The following is a 26,660-nucleotide window of genomic DNA, read 5'->3' on the forward strand; positions in this document are numbered from 1 at the left end:
TTTATGAAAAGCAGACATTTTGAAAGAAAATAAATGGTTTAGAGCCTCTGCATGAATAGCCTCCGTAATATATGACGATGTTTACGAAAAACTTTTGGCAGGTAGCAAAGATAAATTCCTACGCCATAGGCTTCATTTTTCAGGGGGCAGAGTGAGATGGCAAAGAGAGCGAGATGATGCGAGGCTGTGAGAAGGGTGAATCAATTCAAGGCGTAGTTGGCTTGGGACGGAGGAGGGGGGGGGGGTGTTTACATATAATTCCGGAAAAACTCGACACGGACGAACTAAACTTACTTTATTAGGGGCGTTCAGTCTCCACTAAGATCATTCCGGGCTTTTATACCCTTTTGGCCGTGTTAAAAATAAATTTTAGGCGGCTAAAAATAGAACGAACGCGACAAATTATTACACTTCACGCTATGTATGATGTAATGCTGAAAACTGAAAACATATTATGCCGCAAAACCTTCTCAATACTCGAAAAAAGCAATTACTCTTATTATCCGCACCCCAAATTGCATAGGGCACTGAATCATATAAACGCAGTGTTATCTTGATCGTTAACAAATGAAGGAAAGGTGATTAACTCTTCTCTTCAGGTACAAGTCCAGGGTAATATTGAATAAATATTACAGTGAAAAAATCACTGATTTGACCCCCCCTGAGAATCGAACCCAGTACCTTAAAAAAAAAAAGGGGTAAATTAAAAGGGGCTCATTAATATCAAAATGCAGTCAATGTTTTTTTTATCTTTGGGATTGAGTAGTAATATTTGGATTTCAAATTGAATTGAGAGAACATTCTTTGAAATTTAACTAGTTTTGCCAAATCGTGACTATCTCTGATGCGATGTGATATTTCTTCACTTTCCTGACCACTCATCGAGAAAGAGTGACCGTCGATAGCAGTGGTCCTTAACCTTTTTATTGGTGCGGACTTGCCAACGTTTGATAAATTTACCGAAGACATCGATTATCTATATTTAAGGTTGTTTTGATATAATATTTTTTATTTATTGTTTCGGCATTAACTTTGTGGTAAGACATGTTACAATGATTAAAGAAAACACTTCGTTTCTGTATAATAACAAGTTATTATACAGACCTGAATGATGGAAGTTTAACTTCTGAAACATGTAGTCTATAATAAAACTCAAGTGGTAAAAAACGAAGTGTTTTCTTTAATCATTATAATATTTTTTATTTTATTTTATTATTTGCAATCAAGCCTATTCAGATTACCACTTGTTTCCTTCAATGCAACATGGACTGTTGGAACAGCACTTTACTAGACATAGTCTCTTCAAATTACCACTTGTTTCCTTTAATACATCATGGACTGTTGGAACAGCACCTCACTAGACATAGCCTCTTCAGATTACCACTTGTTTCCTTCAATGCAACATGGACTGTTGGAACAGCACTTCACTAGACATAGCCTCTTCAGATTACCACTTGTTTCCTTCAATGCAACACGGACTGTTGGAACAGCACTTCACTAGACAAAGCCTCTTCAGATTACCACTTGTTTCCCTCAATGCAACATGGACTGTTGGAACAGCACTTCACTAGACATAGCCTCTTCAGATTGCCACTTGTTTCCTTCAATGCAACATGGACTTTTGAAACAGCACTTTGATTCCTACAAAGAATTTCAAAATTAAATAGTATAATGGATTTCCTCAAAAGACCAGGATCTTCTTTACCAGAAAAATGGACGAAAGTAGTAGTTAGTGATGGCAATTATTTTGATAAATGTATTCTTTATTTTTGATATCGAAAAGGATGATTAAATTTAGAAATAAAAAACGGCACTTTCATATGCAAATACCTAATTCCGCGATTACGTCCGAATGGCAGATAATGAATCCAATTTTCTCTTTTTAAACAACAAAAACCACCCACCCTCATATAATTACTTGTATGGATCGTAATGATGTTTTGTTACCTTGCCAAGCGAATGTAATAATACATACACTTATCGGCAGACTGCCAGGCCTAACATTCTCAGAAGCCCGTTCAAATTGTAAATATTTCTGGAAAATGTGCTTTAAGTTACAAATTAAATCAAATGTAGGATGTGTGCGCCCGATAAATTATTTTAACTTAGTTTATCTGTTTATTATCCAGTCGATAAATTTTAAATAAACTATTTAATACGCTTTTGTAGGCGTAATATGGCATGTGATTGTTGTTTTTTTTTATCATACTGTACATTACGCAATAAAACCAAATTAAGTTTATTTTAGGAAAATGGTTTTCTCTCACGTTCGTTTGATAAATTACTTTTTTGAAATACTTTAATCTTAATAAAATAAATTAAATTTGTCTGCCTCCGTAGTGTAATGGTCAGCACGCTCGGCTACCATTCTGGAGGTCCCGGGTTCGATTTCCAGGGGGGTTCAAATAAATATTTGTGATTTTTTCACTGTAATATTTATTCAATATTACGCTGAACTGGTTCCCGAAGCGGAGGGCTGATCACCTTTCCTTCATGTGTAAACGATCAAGATAACACTGCGTTATATGACGCAGTGCCCTATGCACCATTGGGGTGCGGATAAGGGTTTATTATTATTTTATTGTTATTATTATATATATATATATATATATATATATATATATATATATATATATATATATATATATATATATATATATATATATATATATATATATATATATATATATATATATATATATATATATATATATATATATATATATATATATATATATATATATATATATATATATATATATATATACACCTCTTGGAAATCAAACGCGGTTCGGTAGGCCCGTTAAAAATCTGACCCCTTGTAACCTACCCTTATCCATAATTTCCATGTTCCACGCTCAGTTCCATGTCGAAATTTATTGCCAAACTGAGATTTTTTAAACTATTATTACTGTAGAGAAATTGCAGAAATAATAGTTGAAAAAACATTGATTATTTTCGTGGGGATATATTTTGTGAACCAAACGAACAACAAATTTCGATTTGTTTACCGAAATTCCCCACAAAAATAATCAGAAATTTTTAGAACTATTATTTCTGCGCTTTCTATACAGTAATAATAGTTCAAAAATCTTAGTTTTAGCAGTAACGTTCATATCACTAGTATTTATTAACCTTTCGTCGATTCCGTACAATGTCACTTCGATGAAAAAAAGTATAATTTACGATATGTTAAAAACAAAACAAAATACGTAAATAACGATTAATAGCATAGAAAAAACATTCTTACAACGGTTTTCGACACGAAGGCTAAGCTGACTTTGGGTGGGCGAATATTTTGAATATTTAGACAATCGAAATATATCTGACACAATTATGTATGTATTTATGTATATTGCGCACAGTTATGTCGGATAATAAAGTCTGAAAATTTTCATTATGTAGGTTCGCTCGACTTATACCTGTTAAAAATAATGTCACCATAGGGTTATAAAAGGTATTCCAATTAGTCGAGTTATTATCTCAAAGGAGAGATATTTAGGCTCGGAGATAATCCTGGTGCGTCTACTGTCAACACCAGCGCCTCAGTTTAAATGTGACATTGCCCTCCGGGCGGGTCTGAGTAGTTGCCTGAACGTCAGGCAACGCCTGTTATTTTTAATTATTTCACTTCTAATAAATATATAAAAACAGAAAAAATTAACACGTTTTATCATTATTAATTAAAAAATATTGTGGAAGCGTGTTTGCCCTATTGCACGGACAACGGCATCCACGTCCACTATCTCCTCAGAGGGTGCATTTTATATTAAATGAAAAAAATAATAAATAATTAAACTTACTTGAATGATTCGCGTTTATTTTCACAAAAGGTTTTCGTTTACAAATAACTTAAGATTTATAGGTTTTTACTCTAGATTTATATAATAATAATAATAAAACCCTTACCCGCACCCCAGTGGTGCATAGGGCACTGCGTCATATAAACGAAGTGTTATCTTGATCGTTTACACATGAAGGAAAGGTGCCGTACCGCTTCAGGTGCCAGTCCAGGGTAACATTGAATAAATATTACAGTGAAAAAATCATTTATATTTATTTTACCCCCCTTGGGAATCGAACCCGGGACCTCCAGAACGTTAGCCGAGCGTGCTGACCATTACACTACGGAGGCGGACTAGATTTATATTCACAAAAAAATATTTAAACGTTACAAATTTTGTCACGACGAGGCTCGGGCGTAGGACGTGGCGACAGTTCACTTGCAGTTTCGGTGACGGAAGAGGAATGTATTTTTTTTTATTAATTACCTAACGTCCAAGTGACTCTGAAATCTAGCTACGGTTTATGCAACACCGTTTATCATGTCCCAACTCAGGCTTCAACTTTATAAGTTTCAGCCTATGCCTACTTGTGAGTGGATTTACTCTTTATGTTTAAAGTTACTATAATTTCATGTAATTCATGAGTGAAAATTCTAGGGAAAAATACTCTTAGCCTCGCTGGTGACAAGGTTCTTATCGAAACCGGTTGGAGAAAAAACGTACCAATAAAAAAAGGGGTAAAAAACAAATTTTGTTTTATTTTATAAAATTGCCGCAAAGTATCTGCGAAAAACATTCAAGAAAATATAATATTCTATGAAAATCATTAAAAATGGAATTGGTCTTTTGTAGATTTTGATACTCAAGTAACGAGCTTTGGTAAAAGTAGGTACTGTGAATAGTCATGTGGCTCTTTTCCTCACTACTGAGATTTCCTCCCCCACTCGCGATCCCGCCCCTCCTCCCGCGGGCGGGTGGTAGTTGGAGACACTTGGCGCCAGAGATTCTGGGGCCAGAAGAAAACACACTTTCGATTTTCACTTTCGGTCAAATTCCGAGCCATGAATAAAAAGCCGCGGACACTTACAAGGTCTACTCGGCGCGTGACTCCTTCACGTACGAATGATACGTATTTAATTGAATTTAGCTTGATGTCTTGTTATCTTAAATATTATTTCATTTCATTTCATATTATTTTTTACATCTTAACATAGATGAAGAAGAACATGGAAGTCTGGGCATTTACGGGGCTTTCGATCAATTTACACACGTGTAACATACACCAATTCTACCCATGATTGGCAACCACACTAATCAATTTCTTGGAAGTTCTATACATAACTAACTAACTAACCATCACGCCACTTCTCCGCAGGGGTAGACAGAGAGAATCGAACGCCACACCACTCTGTCTTTGCTAACATTCTTCGCCTCTTCTACATTCATGCATTTCCTCATACATACCCGACGATTATAACGACTCCTGATCCAGTTCAGTTTTTGTTCTAAATATACGACCCAATTTTGAAGCACTGTACAAGAATCACTTGAATTTTCACTAGTGACATCTATTGGTGAAACGAAGAAGCTTTTGTTATTGAGCACAAACTCTTATATTTGTATGTGAGGTTCATCTCATTTAATTTATTTCTTAAATATATATCTACATATAATTTATCTGCATTTTGGCTCTTAAATACAGATAAATTATATGTTTTTAATATATCCTTTTATCTTAATCGCTTATACAGTTGATAACTAGCTGTTTTAATATCATAATAACAGCAGGCTAACGGTTCAGCATACTTTAATAAGCCATCAAAACCTGTACATAATAAAGACTGTAAACCTCATAGCTTTAGAATGGTTTGCTTCGTCGATATTGAAAAGAACGATGGCGTGTAACAGCTGCAGTTGCTAGTGAGCAATGCTAAAGTAAGCTGTGGTTTGGGATTAAATTCCGCCAGCTGAGTCTTATAGTATGTACGCTTGTTTGTGCATGCGCGTGATGCCAGGCGCGCTAAAAATCTGAAAACTTAAAAATCAGATTATAATTCTTAGGGATTTTTCGTCCGCCTCCGTAGTGTAATGGTCAGCACGCTCGGCTACCGTTCTGGAGGACCCGGGTTCGATTCCCAGGGGGGGTAAGAATAGTTATGAGTGATTTTTTCACTGTAATATTTATTCAATACTACCCTGGACTGGTACTTGAAGCGGAGGGCTGATCACCTTTCCTTCATGTGTAAACGATCAAGATAACACTGCGTTTATATGACGCAGTGCCCTATGCACCATTGGGGTGCGGATAAGGGTTTTATTATTATTATTATTAGGGATTTGAGGAATGCAAACTATATACTAAAGTGTAACATTGTAAAAGAAGCAATGACTCGCGTTAAAATCTCTGAGTAACCGCTTTTCACGTTAGCTTTACTCTCATATACTTTCGAATACACACACATATCGAATTGAAGAAACTCTGTATAATTGTATAGAAGATATGCGTGGAATAACTTAGTGTGTGGAACTTTTTTGATCAGAAAATAACTTCGGAACAAAGTAGTTACTTAATGTACCAAAGAATATTGGTACCAGTTTAAGCATATACCTTTGTTTCGTGAAAAAGTTTTGGTAAATTCTTTGTAAAAAGACGGATAGTTGGTAAAGTCCTGTGAAAGAGGTCGCCATCTGGACCAGGATATCGATTACCCACCCTAAGTTACAAACTTTCTGTTTTTGTATAAACGAGAATGAATAATTTACTTTGGAAGCAAATTCTCTTTGTAGAATTGGACACGATCCACGAATCGAATTCCTTTGTTCCTAAATACAACGAAAATCAATATAACATTATGTATTTACAAGGCCTCTTGAAACCTTATGAAATACATACCTTTTTTCGGCAAAGAGAGAAAATATACGTTACAATCATAGTAATTCGCCACAATCGGCTTTCTAAACAGATTTTTTCCGTCTTTATAAAATCCAATTACTCATTTATATTTGAGCTCCCGTTATATTTTTCCCATTTCAAAAAATTCTCCACAATTATTTATTGTGCACAATATTTCCAGACGCCAAATTATTTTTCATTGTATTCTTTGAACTTTATTATTATTGACTTTCCTACGAATTCATTTCCTCAGAGTGATAGAAATAAGTGAAAAAATATCATTTCCAGAGGTGTAATATCGCGACGGGCGGTAGAACTAAGTCTACGTCAGCCTTCACAAAAACTGGATGTAATAATAAACTAATAAATCTTTATGGTGATACTAACTTTCGACTTGTATTATTCACTGCATACATACATACCAAATAAATATAAATATATATTTATATATAAATAAATATATATATATATATATATATATATATATATATATATATATATATATATATATATATATATATATATATATATATATATATATATATATATATATATATATATATATATAAATATATATATATATATATATATATATATATATATATATATGCCCTATGCACCATTGGGGTGTGGACAAGGGTTTGAATTGAATTGATATATATAAAAGTGCCGCATATATAACCGCAAAGGTAGTGTGTGGTACAGCGGTACAAGGAAGAAAAAAAAGGAGATGCGTGGTGGGATGATGATGATGTCAAAGAATTAGTGAAAGAGAAGAAGAATGCGTGGTTATAAAGAGTTTGGCAGTGAAGAATAAAAGCTTTGCTGAGTATGAATCGGTTAAAAAAGTGTACGAGGAATGTAAAATAAAAGTTAAGCAAGTCAAAATAATTATATGGTTTTGAAAAGAAGAGTTATTGAAAGGTAAGGAGTTAAAAAAAATTCTTTTTTTTTCAATACATATTTTTAAAACCCAAAAAAAGTCCTATATACATTCTAAACTAATTTTTAGCCTAAGGACACGTCCAGCCCTGGGTGTGTCCGAGCACGTTGTGTTTTGAAACCTTGAGATCAAGGCTTTAATTAATTTGATGTTTGTTTAATTCAGTTTACTAACCTACATTCTTAAAAGTTAGGAATGTCGAGTAAAGTGGAAGTTCTCATCATTGCTAGTTATCAAAATAGTTTAAATATTATTACATTATCAAAATAGTTTAAATATGTAGCGAACATTTGGAAACATTAAAATGCAGAAGTAAAAACGGTTTGTATGCATGAATGGATCTGAAAAACACTAAATGAATTTAAATCAGATGCGGGCATGAAACGGAGCTTTAGTAAAAGTGTCTACTACTCAGAAAGTTATTGGGAGGAGAGTGAATGCAGGGAATGGAATAAATGGTGCTTTGAACAGAGTGATTGCAAATAAAAATATGTCCATGGAGGCGAAACTGGTCCCAGAATAGAATGAAAAAGAATGACTAAGAAAACGTATACGGCGAATGTGAGCGGGAGAATAGAACGAGGACCGAAAAAGACTTGGCACGATCACATCAATCAGAATCTAAAATCTGGTGGTGTCAAAAGTTATGTATGACTAGATGTATAGATGCGAAGGAGGCAAGGAGTGTGTGTCAGGACTGAAGATTGTGGCATTCCATCCTCTCTGCCTACCCCTGCAGAAAACTGCGTGATGGTAGTAGTAGTAGTAATTTAATACTCCTTCATTTGTTTGTCCATATAACAGTAATACCCATCAACTCGAGTACCTTTATTTGTGCTACCTGTATCAGCTAAAATTCCAAACGAACGTAGTATTAAAAAGTTCAAACCAAGCCTCGTATCCTTTTTTCGATTCGGCACTTCACATTTCAATTTGATCCTATCAATATCAAACGAACCATAATAAGAGTACTTTAATCGCAACATTCTCAGATTATTAAATATTGTTCTTAAAATAGGCCAAATAACCTTGCTTCATGTCATTTCAAACATATTTTTTTGTAATACAATAATTAAACAATTGTTTAATTACATAATGAGTTTTATTTAAAAAAATATTTAGGTTATATATATATATATATATATATATATATATATATATATATATATATATATATATATATATATATATATATATATATATATATATATATATATATATATATATATATATATATATATATATATATAAATATAGATATATATATATATATATATATATATATATATATATATATATATATATATATATATATATATATATATATATATATGTATATATATATGTATATATAAATATATGCAGCAAAAATTTTCTAAATTGTTCATGACTTGACCTTTATTTGTAACCGAGTGTAATAATTTTAGTGTATAGTGTGAGTCAAATGAGTTTTTTTTCTATTATATGGTTTAGAAAATCTGAAAAATAATTACTAAACGTATATTATACGTCGCCATTATTATCTATGTTTCCTTTTACAAAAAGTCCCGTTCTTTAACCCCCCTCCCCTCCCCTCTATTTATTCCCATACCAACCTCTATATTTACATATACCTTAATGTTTTTTGATCGTTAGTTTTACTTTTCATACATGTAGATGAAAACGTCTGTTAGTTTTCTAAACTAGTCGTGTGTAATGAAATAAAATTCATCAAGTGGTCATAAAAGTGTTTAATTTTAAGAAATAAAATATCAACACGTCATTTCACAAACTTAATGCCGAATTAAATTAAAAACAAAAAATGTTTATTGTGACATGCCTATATAATATATGTTTATGTACAAATAGTGAAAATAAAGCAAACATTTCTTTCTGTTTCAGTTACTGAAAAAGAGATTCGGCAATGGTGAGTTATATTTTCACTTTTTAATAATTCTTTACAGGACATATCACTCACTCCTTTCAAGAACGTCATAAATCAAAAATCGACAATTTTCAGTTTTGCATGTTTTCAGAGTGCCTAGAAAATGTACTATATTCCAGAAAAAGAGGTATATTTTAACCTTATATTTACCCGCTACAGTGCAGAAAGTATTATTTTTGCATTTTAAATAAAAGGTATTGTTTAATTATTTTCTTAAATAAATTAAATATTTTTCAAATGGAGAAAAAACCTTCAGGTTTTACTGAAAATGATCTGTTGCACAGTAAAAAGTTCAGTTTGATATTTATGTTGAATACATTTAATTATATTTTTAAACTTTATAAACGCTCTCCTGAAAAATCAAGTTTTTTTATTTATTTATGACGTTCTCGAAAGGAGTGAGCGATATGTCTCACTGAGATTGTACTTTTATTTTATTTAATTTTAATGCTACAATCCATTGTCACTCTTTTGAATGGGAAACTCTCATTTGCACGTGGTAGAAATGTTCAAAAGTGTGTGCAGAATGGTAAACGTTGTCAAAGATCCTAGCCGGTGTCTGATCGTATGTCCTTGGGTACTCCGAAGACTTCTATATATATATATATATATATATATATATATATATATATATATATATATATATATATATATATATATATATATATATATATATATATATATATATATATATATATATATATGTATATATATATATATATATATATATGTATATATATATATATATATATATATATATATATATATATATATATATATATATATATATATATATATATATATATATATATATATATATATATATATATATATATATATATATATATATATATATATATATATATATATATATATATATATATATATATATATATACTCCTTCTCGTAAAATTTCTCTGGGGCATCGCTTTTAAATCTTGAAAACAATCATATTATTTGTGCTCTAACAAACATATGGACGTATTTAATATATGTATTGAGAATAGTAAATATATTTATGCGGATTCGGAAATACAATATCTGGAAGACATCCTTCCAATGAACCCTTGAGAATATATGGCTTCATTTACCATACGAGTATAATATATAAATTCAATCCGTTTTCTTATTTGCTTACCATTTTGGGATGGATAAGATTTATTAATACCCAGAAAACGTACGGAGCAACTTTATCATAAGAAATATCTATCAAAGTTCTATGGGTCTACATAGTTACATGTGCACACTGGAAATATTTATGCTTAAGAATTTCACAACTCCTTGGCACTGTATCTGGATGTTACCTTTTAAATCCAAATTCAATGAGTTATTGTATTATTTCTAAAAGATAGTTTTCATAACATCAAATAAGATTTAACTAGACTCAAAATTTGACGGTAATTTGTATAAATCAGGCTGATGCATCGTTAAAGAGAACTTTATCCAAAAAGGTAGATCCAATGTAAATTTCGTACATGTTACACATACTTATGTTTGTTAGAATTTGGACTAGAATGTGTGTACTTAAAATAAACATAAAATACGACTAACCTCTAGCGCAGTCAAAGCGTATCTGACATTTAAAAATGAACATTAAAAAATGACATTTTTTCGGGTAGGTATACGTACATATTTATAATATATACAGCCTTATCTAAGTGTATTAGGCACCCCCTACAGAATTGGTTTATGTCTTTAAATACTGCGACTCTTAGAATTCTTGCAATCTTTTTGGATTGTATCGTATTTTGATAGATTTTACCTATTTCTTATTACCTGCTATCCCGACCTACGTCAGTTATAGGCGTGGTTTATTTAAAAACTCTTTTTACTAATTTTATGGGTCAGTTTTATATGTGAAACATTGCTCTCCAGTTATTTTAATCAGTGCAAAAGTGCAATATTGTTGTACTTTTCATTTAAGCCTACATTATTTTATATTAAAATGCCAAAAAATGCGATTTGAGGGAAAATGAGCGGTCTCAAATAATTTTATTGAATTCAGAAGGGCTTACCCGGGAAAAATAGCTAAAATAATTCAATGCTCCCAGTGTGCGGTCCAAACAATTTTTATTTTTTTTAAATCTATGTATGTACGTAAAGAGAGAAGGAGTAATAGAGGAATCTGAGGAAGATTTTTAAAATGGACATGTTATATATAGAAAGTAATGTTTCAGACATTTCTTGGATTTATTTACTGTTTAAATAAAACTATAACCTGAATAACGTCTCATTTCTGCGATCTGTGAGATCATGATTATGAATTACGAAACATCTCTTGTATATTAGGTAAAATTTCCACCAATTCATTTCATGCACTGATTCGCCAATGTAAAAAATAGTAAAAATAATTATTCAAATAAATTTACATATACTTGTCAAAAGTAACCTCAACTGATCCCGGAGGACTGACTGGATATTTTTTATGCCACAAAAAGAGATAAAGCACTCATGGTCAGTATTCAAACTGACGAGGGTATAAACAAATTATTTATCACGGTCAATGGATTTCAACTGTTACACAAAAGTTCTGTTGTGAAATTGAATATGTTAAATTTACCCAAATCCGAGTTGTTTGTTTTATAATAGTATACCGTCGACGTCATAATAGGATTTTTATAATTCAATAATTTGAAGCACACGTCCAACAATGTGAAGAAAAAGGTAAACCAAACCCATAACGAAATTTTATATATATATATTATTTTATTAAAATTAAACACTTGAATATACCACTTTAATGAGTTTTATTTATATTTGCGACTAGTTTCTAAAACGACAGATGTTTTCATCTTCTGGTACAAATCAAAACCAATTAATTTGTACTAGAAGATGAAAACATCTGTCGTTTTCGAAACTAGTCGTAAATACAAATAAAACTCATTAAAGTGGTATATTCAAGTGTTTAATTTTAATAAAATAATCTTCACATTCCACAAAGTTAATGCGGAATCAATAAATAATATTTATATTTATTTTTAAATGTTCACAAAAATTCAATATAAACGGAAACCTGATGTTTGCGAAAACTCACGTGTTTCAACTAAAAATATGCGTGTAAAAGCTCAAATGTTTCAACTAAAAATACATGTATAAAAAATTTTATAACTTTGAAAAAATATTATATATTATATCAAATATTCATTTCATTGTGTTCTAAAAATAAAATAATACCAATAAAAGCAAAATATTTTAAAATAATGGTGTATAGAAATTGACATTTTTCGAACAATCGCATTAATAAATGACTGATCTCTCTTAATCCGTTTAATTCCACCAAGACAATGTTTTTTATAATCCTTTTTTATTTCTTGAATGTTTTTCGCAGATACTTTGTGGCACATTTTATAAACTTTATAAAATAAAACAACTTTGTTTTAACCACATTTTATTGGTACACTTTATTCAGTTGGATAAAGTGATTAAAACAAAGTTGTTTTATTTTATAAAATACTTTTTTATGTTTTTTTAACACCTTTTTAATTTTTTCTTTCAGGCATAAGGGCTTCTTGAAGGATTGCCCGAATGGTTTACTCACAGAACAGGTAACGATATTTATTTAGTATGTTTTTAAAATTACAGTTATAATTTATTAGGAAAAAATATTATTTTCTCAACTAACTAATTAATTAACACTAATTCATGACTACTGGTTTCGGAATAATCATTCCATCATCAAGTTATGACATTAATCCATTTTTTTAAAGAGAGATATAATTACTATCTCATTAGAATCCTAACTGTTCATCAAACCACCTCCCTTTGTTTTTCCCGCTACTTCCTTCCCTAAACTCCCTTTTCCCTTTGATGTTCCTTATTATCATCAATTTGTAATTTATATTTTAAATGCTCAAGTACTATCTACCCTCTGATTGCAAACTGCTATATATGGTTTCAATCGTTTAACCAATATCATTAGTCTGTTTTGGGTTAGTTGGAAGATATTGCTTTTCAGCAATAAGTCGATTTGGTCCATGTTAGTTAAGCGAGGACGTCCTCCATAGTTTGTCCCTTCAATAGATTGTACTGCCATAGCGGAAAAAAGCCGTTTTTTTTACCTATCACAGATAAAAATGCTTTTGACAGACAGACAGGTCAACAACTTTTGGATATTTAATATTTTGAGCAAACAAACATTAACATTTTTCATATAAATAAATTAAAACACGCGTGTATTTGAATGCAATGTTGTGCCGAAATTTCAAAGCAATCTGATCAAAGTGAATAAATTTAAGGTTATGAACAAACATACGAATATAACGTATAATATATATATATATATATATATATATATATATATATATATATATATATATATATATATATATATATATATATATATATATATATATATAACAAACATACGAATATAACGTTTGTTATATATAATATATATATAACAAACATACGAATATAACGTATAATATATATATATATATATATATATATATATATATATATATATATATATATATATATATATATATATATATATATATATTTATGTATATTTATATATTGTGATTTTAATAACCGTATCACTACATGAAATTTCTTTTTTTGTATTTAGCCTTCAGAATGATTATTCAAACCACCCTTAATTCATATGATAGTATGAAATCAAATGAAAGTAAGAAATTAAATAAGTGTTCAAAATCTTTGTAACAAACGTTCCTTCCAAGAGTCCACTGAGATTGAAATTCCGATTAGAAAAATGTAGAGAACAGGATACATACAGACGAGGTGGGGCGACTTCTATTCCCCGGCCGCGTTAGTCATTCAAGGTTCGTACCGCACAGCGCGAACATCTTCAGTAAATCATTGTTTTCTCATTTATCACAATGTCTAAGTGTAGAAAACCGTAACCAGGACCAGTTAGAAAGTGGTGTACTGCTAAATTAAATGGTATATTATTTTATTTTATTTTGTATATTAAAAGCATTGTTAACTTTGTGGTATGGTAATATAACACTCTCCTAGTCATTCAACGTTCACTTTGTGTAATACCACTTTAGTAAAACAGTTAAGTATATTATTTATTCCTTTGGCATTTACTTTGTGGAATGACATGTTAATTCATTTTTTTAAAACACTCGTATTAATCCACTTATTGAGTTTTATTTAATTTAACACGACTAGTTTTGAACACTACAGATGTTTTCATGGACAAATGATTACAAAAACTAACGACCAAAAAAAAAAGGTTTATGAAGAAGTGGGTGGTGTATGACCATAACTAGAAGGGGTTATGGACAGGGACTTTGTTTAATGGGAACATAGACAATAATAGTGATGTATTTTGGGAAAGACAGAGAAAGAAGTTATTTAAAAAAATACAACAATACAAAATTGGAATAAAAATACTATTTTTTTCTGTCATAGATTAATGCTTCAATTCGCAATGGTTTGCGACAGCTAAAATATAAGTTAAACGCCTGTGATTCGATATTTTCGATTCACCACTACTTCACTACCCAGGCAGACAAAATATTTGGTCATATAAAAAGTCTCAGCGGTTTTTTGGTAACTTTTAAAACATTTTTTTTATTATTGAAAATCAATTTTAATCAAGAACATATTGACCATTTACGCAAAAATTGGCCAAATGTTTTTCTTTGGTCATCTAATTTTTTACCATTAAGGGTATTCTGGAGAGACCGAAACAAATGATAATCAGACGGTGCAAGATCCTGGCTTTACGGTGGATGCATCAAAACCCAACCATGATCCGTCAGTTTGTTCCGAGTCATCAAAAATGTGTGTGGCAATCAAAATGGAACTCCATTTTTGTTGGCCAATTTTGGTCTTTCTTTCTAGTTTGCTTCATTCAAACGGTCAAATTGTGCACAATACCGGACCGAATTCATGGTTTGCGTTTCAGCAGCATTTCACTGATAGTAATTTGGTCAATCAAATTTCTTTGCTCTGATTCATGTAGCACCCAAACATTCAATTATTTTTGTAGCCTACGCTTTTCAAATGATTTCAAACTGTCATGTGGTTGATATTTAGTGCCTCTGCTATTTCCTGACAGCTAGCGTGCCGGTCTTGCTTCATCAATTGCAAGATTTCATTGACATAAATAAAAAAAAAAATGTGTTTTTTTTTTATGCCATAATACAAATACTTTATCGATTTACCGCTAATTTACAGGTAAATTTGCCATTATGTGGTTTATAAAAAACACAACAATATTTTGCACATATATTACTAGAAAAAAGCTTAGCTCTCGAGGAAAATAACTAATATGCATTTAAAATAACTGTCAAACTATACATATACATTTTTTTTAATACATAAAACAAACTAAAAAAATAGAAAATTTATTTTACTGAGTACATTTTGAGGTTTGCTAGTTATATTTTTATTATATTCTCAGATTATTTCATACGATGCTCTGTTTTAAACACTTTTAACGATAATAGAAGGATGGCGTTTGTTTCTTTAAATATTTAGCTATTACTTTATATTAATCGATATAATTACTTTGAATAAATTATTATTTTAATATAAAATTTACGTGCACTATAATACAAAGTCATAAAATCTAATATCATTAAATATTTAGTAAACTGTAACCGATGTACTCGTATATTATCATGGGAATGGATGCTCGGTAGGAAGTCACGGATCAGACATAATATATTGGATAAACGACCCTTCATACGTCAACTCAGACTCAGTAAAGTAATCTAGATCAAATATCGAAGTTTCTCGTTACCTCAACTCGAAGAACTTTTAGTGGGTGCTTATTATTATTAAGGCTGCTAAATCAAATATCTTCATTACCAAACTTGTGTAAGGAAGAAATTTATATAAGAATTCTTCATCTATACTTAAATCTGGCAAGTTTACATACAAAAATTTAAACGCATTTGACAGTTGAAAAAACTTACCCAAATATTTATTAAGTACTTTTATATTGGATTAGCGAACACCGTCGAAAAATATTTCGAGAAAAGTTTCAACTCTCGTTTTGTAAGAATGTTTTCGAGATAAGTGAATAAAAATGTGACAATTATAAGAGATTTATGCGTAAAGTTAAGAATGCCAAGAATTAGATATTCTTACCTAACGCGTGTATACAGGGTGTACCAAGCAAGTTTGTCTGTACATAGGAATCTAGCAAAAGCTACAAAATGTTAGAAATGAACTTGTGAGATTTTATGTTGGTTAGTTGAGTCTTACTTTTATAATTAATCCAATTCAAAAAATAAAAACTTTTGATCGAATTTTCTACTAACTTATTTTTGCTGTAGACTAAAACTTTATCGACTCGTTAACAAGCTTTATATTTTTATAATAAAAATTGCCTTCGTATGCTCATCTGTAATAATACATATTTTTTAATTATTTGGGAATAAGCCAAACCAAATTAACTTTTTTATTGCCTAATAAATTTATTTTTAAAATCACAGGTCTGTAAAGAAACATTTAAAAAAATTTAAAATTTGTAAAATTTGGAAGATAAAATGGATTCGGTTATCTACATGTAACTTTCAATAAAATACAAATAATTCGTGACATCCTCAATTGTCTCGACTACAAGGTTTAGAATCGTAAAACTTGCGAACTGCCGTCACTGTAATATGAGTGGGGCGTTTACGAATCCTGTTCATTCGTTTTATGCTGAAGCAAAGAACTAGTAGTCTAGTAGTGGTTTTGACGACATTGATACCAACATTCTTAAATCATAAAATATATACGTAACTACTTTCTACCTCCAACACGCCGTTTCTCTGCAGAGGTAGGCAGAGAGTATGGTACGTCACACTCTTCTGTCCTGGCATACACTCCTAGCTTCCTTCACAATATGTGAACTTACCGAAATGGTTTTTCTCGAAAAGCGAATTCGCAAATCAAATTGATAAAAAAAAATATAAATACCAACAAATAAGAAAAACCTTTTTTAAAAGTTATGTACTTAGATTCAATATAAGTAAGATTCAAAATAACACTACAGATTTTTTTATGTATCACGAATTTTCCTACATCCTATCTACAACCACGACATTGAATTTCTACAGTATAATTTAATTTTAAAAATCTCAGTTAATTTAGGTGTAATTCATTTTGATTTATTAAGATTTTTTCATCTCCCTAACCAAGATAATTTTTGTGGATTTTTTCGACAAAAGGCTGTGGAAGTAGATACCGTCTCTTTTCCCTGTGCGTACATTTAGATTCCTCTTGCCATGAATTAACGAACTGAACTTTAGGCCACAGTTTCCGTGTGGCAACTAAGGATTTCCGGGCAAAAGTGAAGCCCATCCAACAACTTAATACAGAGATATCTGACTGCGATCACTTAGAGATATCTGAGTGCGGTAATGTAACTTCGAGAGCCCTGACAATTGCTGCAGTTGTCTCTACTTAATTTTAAATATCTTTTATTCTTAACTTTTTATCCCTATAGATAGCAGTAATGTTCTTTTAACCTAAACTTTGTCTCCTGAAGAAAAAAATTAACAGTACAAACGCCTTTTTTGTATGTTTTTTACTTAATTAGCATCTAAATCACGATTATTCACTCAAATCTGATTTCATTAAAGACGATTGCAACATGTATATATATATATATATATATATATATATATATATATATATATATATATATATATATATATATATATATATATATATATATATATATATATATATATATATATATATATATATATATATATATATATATATATATATATATATATATATATATATATATATATATATATATATATATATATATATATATATATATATATATATATACATATACACTAAATAAATCAGTAATTTACAATCATTTTATCACATTACATGGTTAACAAAAAGTCTTTATCTTTGTGTCTTCGTTACGTAACCATTATGAAAATACTACATAGCATAACAATAAAAATACATGAATAATAATAAAAATGAAAATAAAATAATATAAATTTTAAAACACTTGAAACCACAATGAAATGTTTGCAAAGAGATGTTTTATATCTTTATATTTAAGGATACTGTAATTGTTATATCGTTTACCACTCAAACGAAGGAAAATCGCTTTGACCCACCACAATGGAAGCACCTGAGCGAATGCTTTTGAAAAACGTATTTTCAAAATACACCCCACCCATTACGGCTGGCTCGAATAGACACATTCAACTAACTTTGCCGTTTTTACCCATAATCATGACTTTTGAAATCGAGGAATTTTGACATCCACATTTTCATATGCTTTTTTATGTTAAAAATATATCAATTTAATATTTTTTCTGCTCTTTTTTTCAGGGATTCATCAAAATTTACAAGCAGTTTTTTCCGCAGGGTGATCCGAGCAAATTTGCATCTTTGGTGTTCAGAGTGTTTGACGAAAACAACGTAAGAATTTTTAATATAAATATAATATAAAAACATTTTTCGTAATGAAATGATAGTTTCTGATTCCATTAATACGAATCAATTAAATAATTGTAATATGTAGGTATATAGTTTTTTTTATAGATGATTTTTTTATACACGAAAATTCCAACGGTCGGATTTGTCAGGATTTAAATCGCCACGAAAATGTGATTTTTTATTCACATTTTCAAAAGGGATTGTTTTAAATTTTATGTGAAACAATTCACATTTCAAATTCACTTGATCATCACAATTTTCGTTTTAGGTATGGCATATATTTATGTGAAACCATTATTTAAAATTAACTCCAACGAATTGTCCTGAGAGGTAAGATCGTATAGCCGATATCATTTTCCACACATTATTCCCATGTGGGGATTGAAATCCACAAACAATGATCAGGATGTTATTCCTTATACCTTCCCTCCTGGTGATATGTATTTACTACAATTTGACTTTTAAAATGAAAATATAATATATAATAGGTACGGATTTTTTAAATAAAAATAAATATTAAAAAAATATTGTATTCCTCCTTACAATTATGTCTTACATGAAAATATTATAATATAAAGTTATTCATTTACAGCGATGGAAAATAAAATTATTTTTTTAAAAAATCGGGGAAAAAATCACAATAGACAAACGTTTCTGTGTGTACGTGGGTGGCGTGTTTTGTGTATACGCGTATATCATAACGTGTTTACTAGTGGTAGATCGTCTTACTCGGCGGTCGTGTCGCTACGCCAGCTATTGCGGCTACTTGCGATGTACTTTTCTCTCGTTTTCAGATACTATCCAGAGCTTACCATTACAAAATTGTTACATTTCAACTTCACCTATGGTTAATAAATGCAACATTTAGAAATAATTAAATTTTTCCCGTTTTTAATCACATTTTTTATATAGTGCACAAAATACATATCACCGATGCATGCGGAAGTTTTTAACACCGTATGGGAAAGGTGAAGATCATATCTACTCTTGAGTGAGGTTATAATGAAAATGATTTGTGTATTCATGTTTTAATCTGTGTATTCATGTTTTGAAATGTGTAAATTTGATTAAAAAATGTGTAACAAATTTTCAGGATGGCTCAATAGAGTTCGAAGAGTTCATCAGAGCATTGTCGGTGACGTCTCGAGGAAACCTGGATGAAAAACTACACTGTAAGAAAAAAAATATTATCCCACAATGTGTTTAATGTGTCCCAATCTTGTAAAAAAATATCTTGTCAAATTTAAAGTAAAATAAATTCCATTGTTTTTTTGACAACTTAACATAACTGTCAAAATATTTATTTATTTTAAATTTAAGTTTTACTTGTTATTACCACTATTTCTTAAAATTTGTTGTGACGCGTGTTTCGATGCATTTTGCGTCATTTTTAAACACCAAATGTGAAGCTTATTCTAAATTTTAGAGTTAGGTCCTTGGGATGTTGAAGGCTGAAAAATTGTAGGAAATGATTCTTTTTTTAAAATTTATTAATGAATAAAATAATAACGAAATAGTTTTAAATGCATGAATTTATGGGGAAAAAATAAATTCTTTTGTATTAGTTATTTTATTATATGAATTGCAGTTCCACCAGAGTAAAAACATAAATCTTATATATTTTTTATTTTTTGATATCTCAACAAAGATGAAGAAAAATATGAAAGTCTGAGAATTTACAGGGCTTACGACCGCCACAGACTGGTTTTAGTGATCACTTTGCACACGTGTAATATTTACCAATTATACCCTTGATTGACAACCACACTACTCAATATATATATATATATATATATATATATATATATATATATATATATATATATTTATATATATATATATATATATATATATATATATATATATATATATATATATATATATATATATATATATATATATATATATATATACATATATATATATATATATATATATATATATATATATATATTATATATATATATATATATATATATATATGTATATATATATATATATATATATATATATATATATATATATATATATATATATATATATAAATTTATATATATATATATATATAAATATGATCCACTTTCGAAACATTGTTCTTCTCCGGTCTAAGCCCAGTCGTAAGCCCCTTAAATTTTCTTGCCAGACTTCCATATTCTTCCAATGTGAAAAAATATAAAAATATAAATTATTTTTTTAATTTTGCCGTACAAATAAAAGATTAATATATTTGTTTAAATATATTTCAGGGGCATTCAGGTTGTATGATGTGGATAATGATGGCTTCATAACGAGGGATGAAATGTATAATATCGTGGATGCAATCTATCAAATGGTGGTAAGTATGACATAAAACTATTTTATTCCATAATCTCCATAGTGTTGTGGCTACCGCGTTTGGCCGCCATGCCGAAAACCTCGGAATCGTTCCTAGGGAATTCAAATTAATATGAGTTTTTACACTCTAATGTTTATTTAATGCTACCCTGGACTTGTGCATGAAGTAAGACTGACGACTTGTCTTTGTATAATTTACGATCAACTTTACATTACATTATTTTAATGGAGTGCCCTATGCACTACTGGGTGCGAATGAAGGTAAAATTTAAAATTTCCTTAAAAAATGATTTTAAATACTTAAGACATTTTAAGGATTTTTTGGTTTCTGGTGTATTTTTAAATTACGACTTTATAAGTGATATAGTTAAATGTTTACAAGCATTGTTAAGCCTATTGACTATATTTTTTAAGGTAAACGGTGAATTGTAACTAAATGTTCTTTATCCAGGTAACATTTGACGTAATTATTATTTTTGCTTAAAATATTATTTTTGTATTGAAAAGATAAGCTTGTCTTGGAAATAAATGTATGATTTTAAACAATTATTTATAAATTTCAAATAAATTATTGATTTTAAATTCATTCAATAAACCCTGGACTGGTACCTGAAGCGGAGGGCTGATCACCTTTCCTTACGATATATATATATATATATATATATATATATATATATATATATATATATATATATATATATATATATATATATATATATATATATATATATATATATATATATATATATATATATATATATATATATATATATATATATATATTAACATTTTAATTGCGCTCGAAAACACGCCCAACCTCTAGCCCAGCCGTCCGCGTTCTGAACTTGATGAAGTAAAGTTTTTTTTTAATAATATTGTTCGTTTTTAGGGTCAGCAACCCCAAGCCGAAGACGAGAATACACCTCAGAAGCGCGTGGATAAGATCTTCGATCAGATGGACAAGAATCATGATGACAGACTAACACTCGAAGAGTTCCGTGAAGGCAGTAAGGCGGACCCGCGTATCGTGCAAGCACTATCTCTCGGTGGCGATTAGACAACTGGAAACACGCAGAAAACCTAACTATCCGCAATTCTTAATAAACCTTACTTCCGTTTTCTCAATATCGTTTTCTTAATTCACTGACTCTAAAATCTTGTTAAACTTTCTTTTTTTTTTAATCCAAGAAACTTATTTGACTGAAAACATTATTTGAAGTATGAACTTTGTTCTATTATATTGTTTTTTTTTTATTCTTTATCACTAAACTGGAAATGTAAACAACAATCGTTTTCTATCATTAAACTTTATTTTCTCTAAGATGAATACCAAAATCATACCCTTGGATCAAAATATCAAAGAAACAAAGAACAAGGAACAGTTGATATAACAAAACAACCTTTGTAAATATGTAACTACTGCTATGCTACCTACATATATTATCTAATGTGCCATAGGGGGTTGTATTATATTGAGAGTTGGAGAAAATAAATTATATTTTTTTTTAGTTTTGCTCTTAATGTTCACTACTAAAGAGATTGGAACGACAGTGAATGGAAGAGAATTGAATATTTATTTTTGTCTTCACATGAAAGTATTTTTTTTTACGTAAAAAAAATATGTTTCCTTAATTTAATCAATAAAATGCTGGAAATTTCGTTTAAGGGCATTGTATCGGCGATTTCTCCTGGTAATCTCAGCTTTTCTAATAATCCAACCGGAGGCTTTATGATAACTGAATACTTTTCTTTTCATAATTTCAAAATCGACCGGTCTTATGCCCTACTCCGTGTGTCTGTAGAGAAATTAATGACAGTTAACTTATCTTCTGAATTGTTTACTAGTCAAGCTGCTACAGGATAATATCGTGGGTGCACTGGCAAAAAACGGTAACTCGAAAAAATGCAATTTGACTTAATGATGCAGTATCACAAAGTTTTCAACGTTCTATAAACTGGCAAAATACACTTAATTGTTTGAAATGACGTATATATGTAGTTTAATTAAATTCATCAAATATAATTAAATTCAAATTCAGTTTAAAGGCGGGTATTTTATTCGGGATAAAACCTTTGAATAACAGGGATTATTCAAACAGGGATTTTAGAGTAAACGGTTTTTGTCAGAATACCCACGATATAGTCTGTTCTTTTTATTCATAAACACATATTTAATAATATATTGTATTTCAGCAGTCAATGTTAGATTATAGGTATCTGGACAGTATATAATAACGTACGCTAATTAATAAATAATTCAATTTAATATTATATAAATATATACATGTCTCAAATTCACAAAAAATTATTGATGCTAACATTTAATTTGGATTTATTTTCTAAATTTTCTAATACCTTCTAATTTTTCTTCGCGAGAGGGTAGTACTTTTTTTTTGCCAAAGTGAAGAAGTCAGACTAAGAATTTTAAAAAATGGTTGTGATTTTGCCTTTCTTGCTAATAATCTTTCGCAGATTTTTTCTAAGAACGAAAATCACTTTTCGAAATTGAGATCTGGAAGAAAATGAAAATATTTCTTTTGTTACATCTGAATACTGTGCTTAAATGAAAATAAAGCGACCAAAATTCAACACCACTGAGATAATGGTTGATGGAAATGGCGCTTTATAAATTATCCACCATTTAATTGAAATCATTAAATGGCATTTTATGAATTCAGAAACAGCGATTTCAAACGAAAATGTGACACTTTTCCATGTTATTCGAAAAAAAATACGGAAACCCTCTCAACTGTATTTCTTAAGTAATATTACTTTTTTATAATACTGTGTCTACAATATATAAAACATTAAATTCGATTGAGCAAGACGGTAACAATGTATGCCAAATATTATGTGAACCTTTGTAAACTACGTTGCCTACTTTTCTACATCGCCCATGAAAACTTATTTTAATAATATATATTGATGTGATTTGCGGCAACTATCGGTCATAGAAAAGAAAAACGTAACTAGAATAATGTTGTAACAATATCTATATTGTAACGAAGAGTGACAATCGGAGAGAATCTTATAAAGATGAATCGGAAATATATTTACATATATATAAATATATATATATATATATATATATATATATATATATATATATATATATATATATATATATATATATATATATGTTGTATATTGTATATTGATATGAATAAACCTATGAAATGCGTTATAGTGCATAAATGACCTTTAAATAATAAGTGTTTGAATGCTCAAGCTTTTCTTAAAAATTTTATAAGCACCTTCAAAAACAGAAAAAATATATATAAATATGACATTTGAAATTTACTTGCTTTAGATGTGTAATTAGAATGGCTATGTTTGTCAGCTTTTGATGTATTGTGAACAAATCTTTCATAGTTTTTCTAGTATTTAATTAATAGGTACTCATTCGAAGTATTCTAAAATATGCATATTCATGTATTTAAAAATAATCAGCCACCAATATCATAATGCGGTAGTCCATTCCAAACCAAAGATAGCTTCAACGTTTTTTTTTCGGTGATATACAAATTTAATTTTCTTTACGATAACATTACTTGCCTAAAATTACACCACATATGTAGTTAACATTATTGTAACTTTACTTCTGGTCATTTATTTCTAACGACATTGGTTTTTTGGAACCGATCATAGATTTTTATTATCAGGAAATTAATGTTACAGGAAAAAAATATGATAGTTATTTGTTTTTTTTTCGAAAATAAGTAAAATGTAATTTTATTTCTCTACAAAGTTGACGCGTTTGGAATAGACGGCCTGCTAGAATGAGTTTTACCAAAATATTTAACTGACGATACGATGTTAAAATGAAATAAAAAGTAATTGTTCTGTGTAGACCACATTGAATAGCAGTTGTAATAAAGTATTAATATTTAGTTACTCCTCTGATTATCTATATTCTGCAAGTCTGGTTAAGATGTACCTATTTATGGTTTCACAAAATAATTATAGCGACAACTAATATCTGAAGGAACTAATATCTGAAACTTCGCACTATCAACATTGAAAATTATCAGGATAAGGTGACAATAAAATTATTCTTTCATATTTCCATCTTGCTATCCCCTATTCAAAAAATCCACATCCTCAAATTAAAGTAAAAAATATGATGCCAAATTAAGCTTTTTCTCGAGTAGAATGTGATGAATTGAATAAAAAATGGATGATGGGAAAATTTGTTAATCGTAGGCATGTTGTTAAATAAATATTAGACGTTTACAAGTAATTAAGATTGTAATTTTATTACAAATTGTATTGGGTAACCTTCAAAATTTGTTAAATAAAGTATGTAATACAGTTAAATTTCAAACTAATTATAATCATAAAATATTTTTTTCAACAACAACAAAAATTTTAAAAAATATATACACTATTAAAAATAGAAAATAGAATTCCATTTGATATTCACATACATACTTTACAAATGTTACTGTTTTTCATGGAAAATATAAAATATTTATTTTTACTAAATTACGCTGTAATTTTAATAAAATGTTTACTGCACGAACTAGGTGTACCATTAATTTATAAAGTCCGTTTTGGCTTTCCAGTCTCATTAATGGTATAACTTTATTATTACTGGTGTATATAATATTATTATTACTGATGTATATAATGTATCATCAATAATACCACTTGATTAAAAAAATATTTTGTATATTTCTCTTATATATTGTATTTGGGTATTTATATATCCAAGTTTTCTTATATATTATATATGCAAACTTGGGTATTTGTGTACCCAAGTTTTCTTATATATTATATATACAAACTTGGTTATTTGTATACCCAAGTATTTTTGTCGGATTGATATTGATTAAATGCAGCATACCATTAGACAATTGATTTTTAATAGTTCTGCGCTATTTAAATTCGGTTCAGAAAATTATTACTTGTAAACCATTTTTTTCATCTAATTTATAAAATAAATCATTCGTGCTCATGTTAAAAGAAAATGTTTAATACACAAAACGACGACCCCTCTTAGTTGGATTTCAATGACTTTTGTTATTTCGATAAGGAACAATTAAAATCTTACATCGCCGAGGAATAATACATATTATTTTGCTACTTTTAAGAAATTCCACAAATAAACATTCTTGATAGCGACATTCTAAACCATTTAATCTCAATTGCTGCTATTCTCCTTTTCCTATTGACTTCTCCATTTCTTTTCCAATAATACAATAATGCCCTTCACCCTTAGTTCCTTCACTTTCAAATTAAAATCCACTTCCAAATACAATAATCTGAATGCAATTACGATCAAACTGACACTGCGTCGATCCAGTGCGCTAATCTATGCACCACTATACTTGGCTTACATTTTACAATACGTATATTTCACGCGAGGTAACTTTTTAGTGGTCCAATATCTAA

The 26,660-nt window shown here is 29.4% G+C and overlaps 1 protein-coding gene across 1 annotated transcript in view; it reads left to right on the forward strand.

Moving 5' to 3' along the window:
- The window catches only part of LOC148312898 (frequenin-2), a 157,473-nt gene extending 134,853 nt beyond the window's left edge, over positions 1–22,620 (forward strand). Inside the window, exons 3-8 of the mRNA XM_088271820.1 lie at positions 9,503–9,527; positions 13,042–13,090; positions 18,825–18,914; positions 20,026–20,104; positions 21,179–21,267; positions 22,156–22,620. Of these exons, the coding sequence (XP_088127946.1) occupies positions 9,503–9,527; positions 13,042–13,090; positions 18,825–18,914; positions 20,026–20,104; positions 21,179–21,267; positions 22,156–22,323 (500 nt within the window). The 3' untranslated portion in view covers positions 22,324–22,620. The remainder of the gene's footprint in view (positions 1–9,502; positions 9,528–13,041; positions 13,091–18,824; positions 18,915–20,025; positions 20,105–21,178; positions 21,268–22,155) is intronic.
- The last annotated feature ends 4,040 nt before the right edge of the window (positions 22,621–26,660 follow it).

Source organism: Brachycentrus maculatus, unplaced genomic scaffold (genome assembly GCF_059751285.1).
Source record: "Brachycentrus maculatus isolate JH-2025_06_01 unplaced genomic scaffold, ASM5975128v1 h1tg000029l, whole genome shotgun sequence".
NCBI lineage: Eukaryota > Metazoa > Arthropoda > Insecta > Trichoptera > Brachycentridae > Brachycentrus > Brachycentrus maculatus.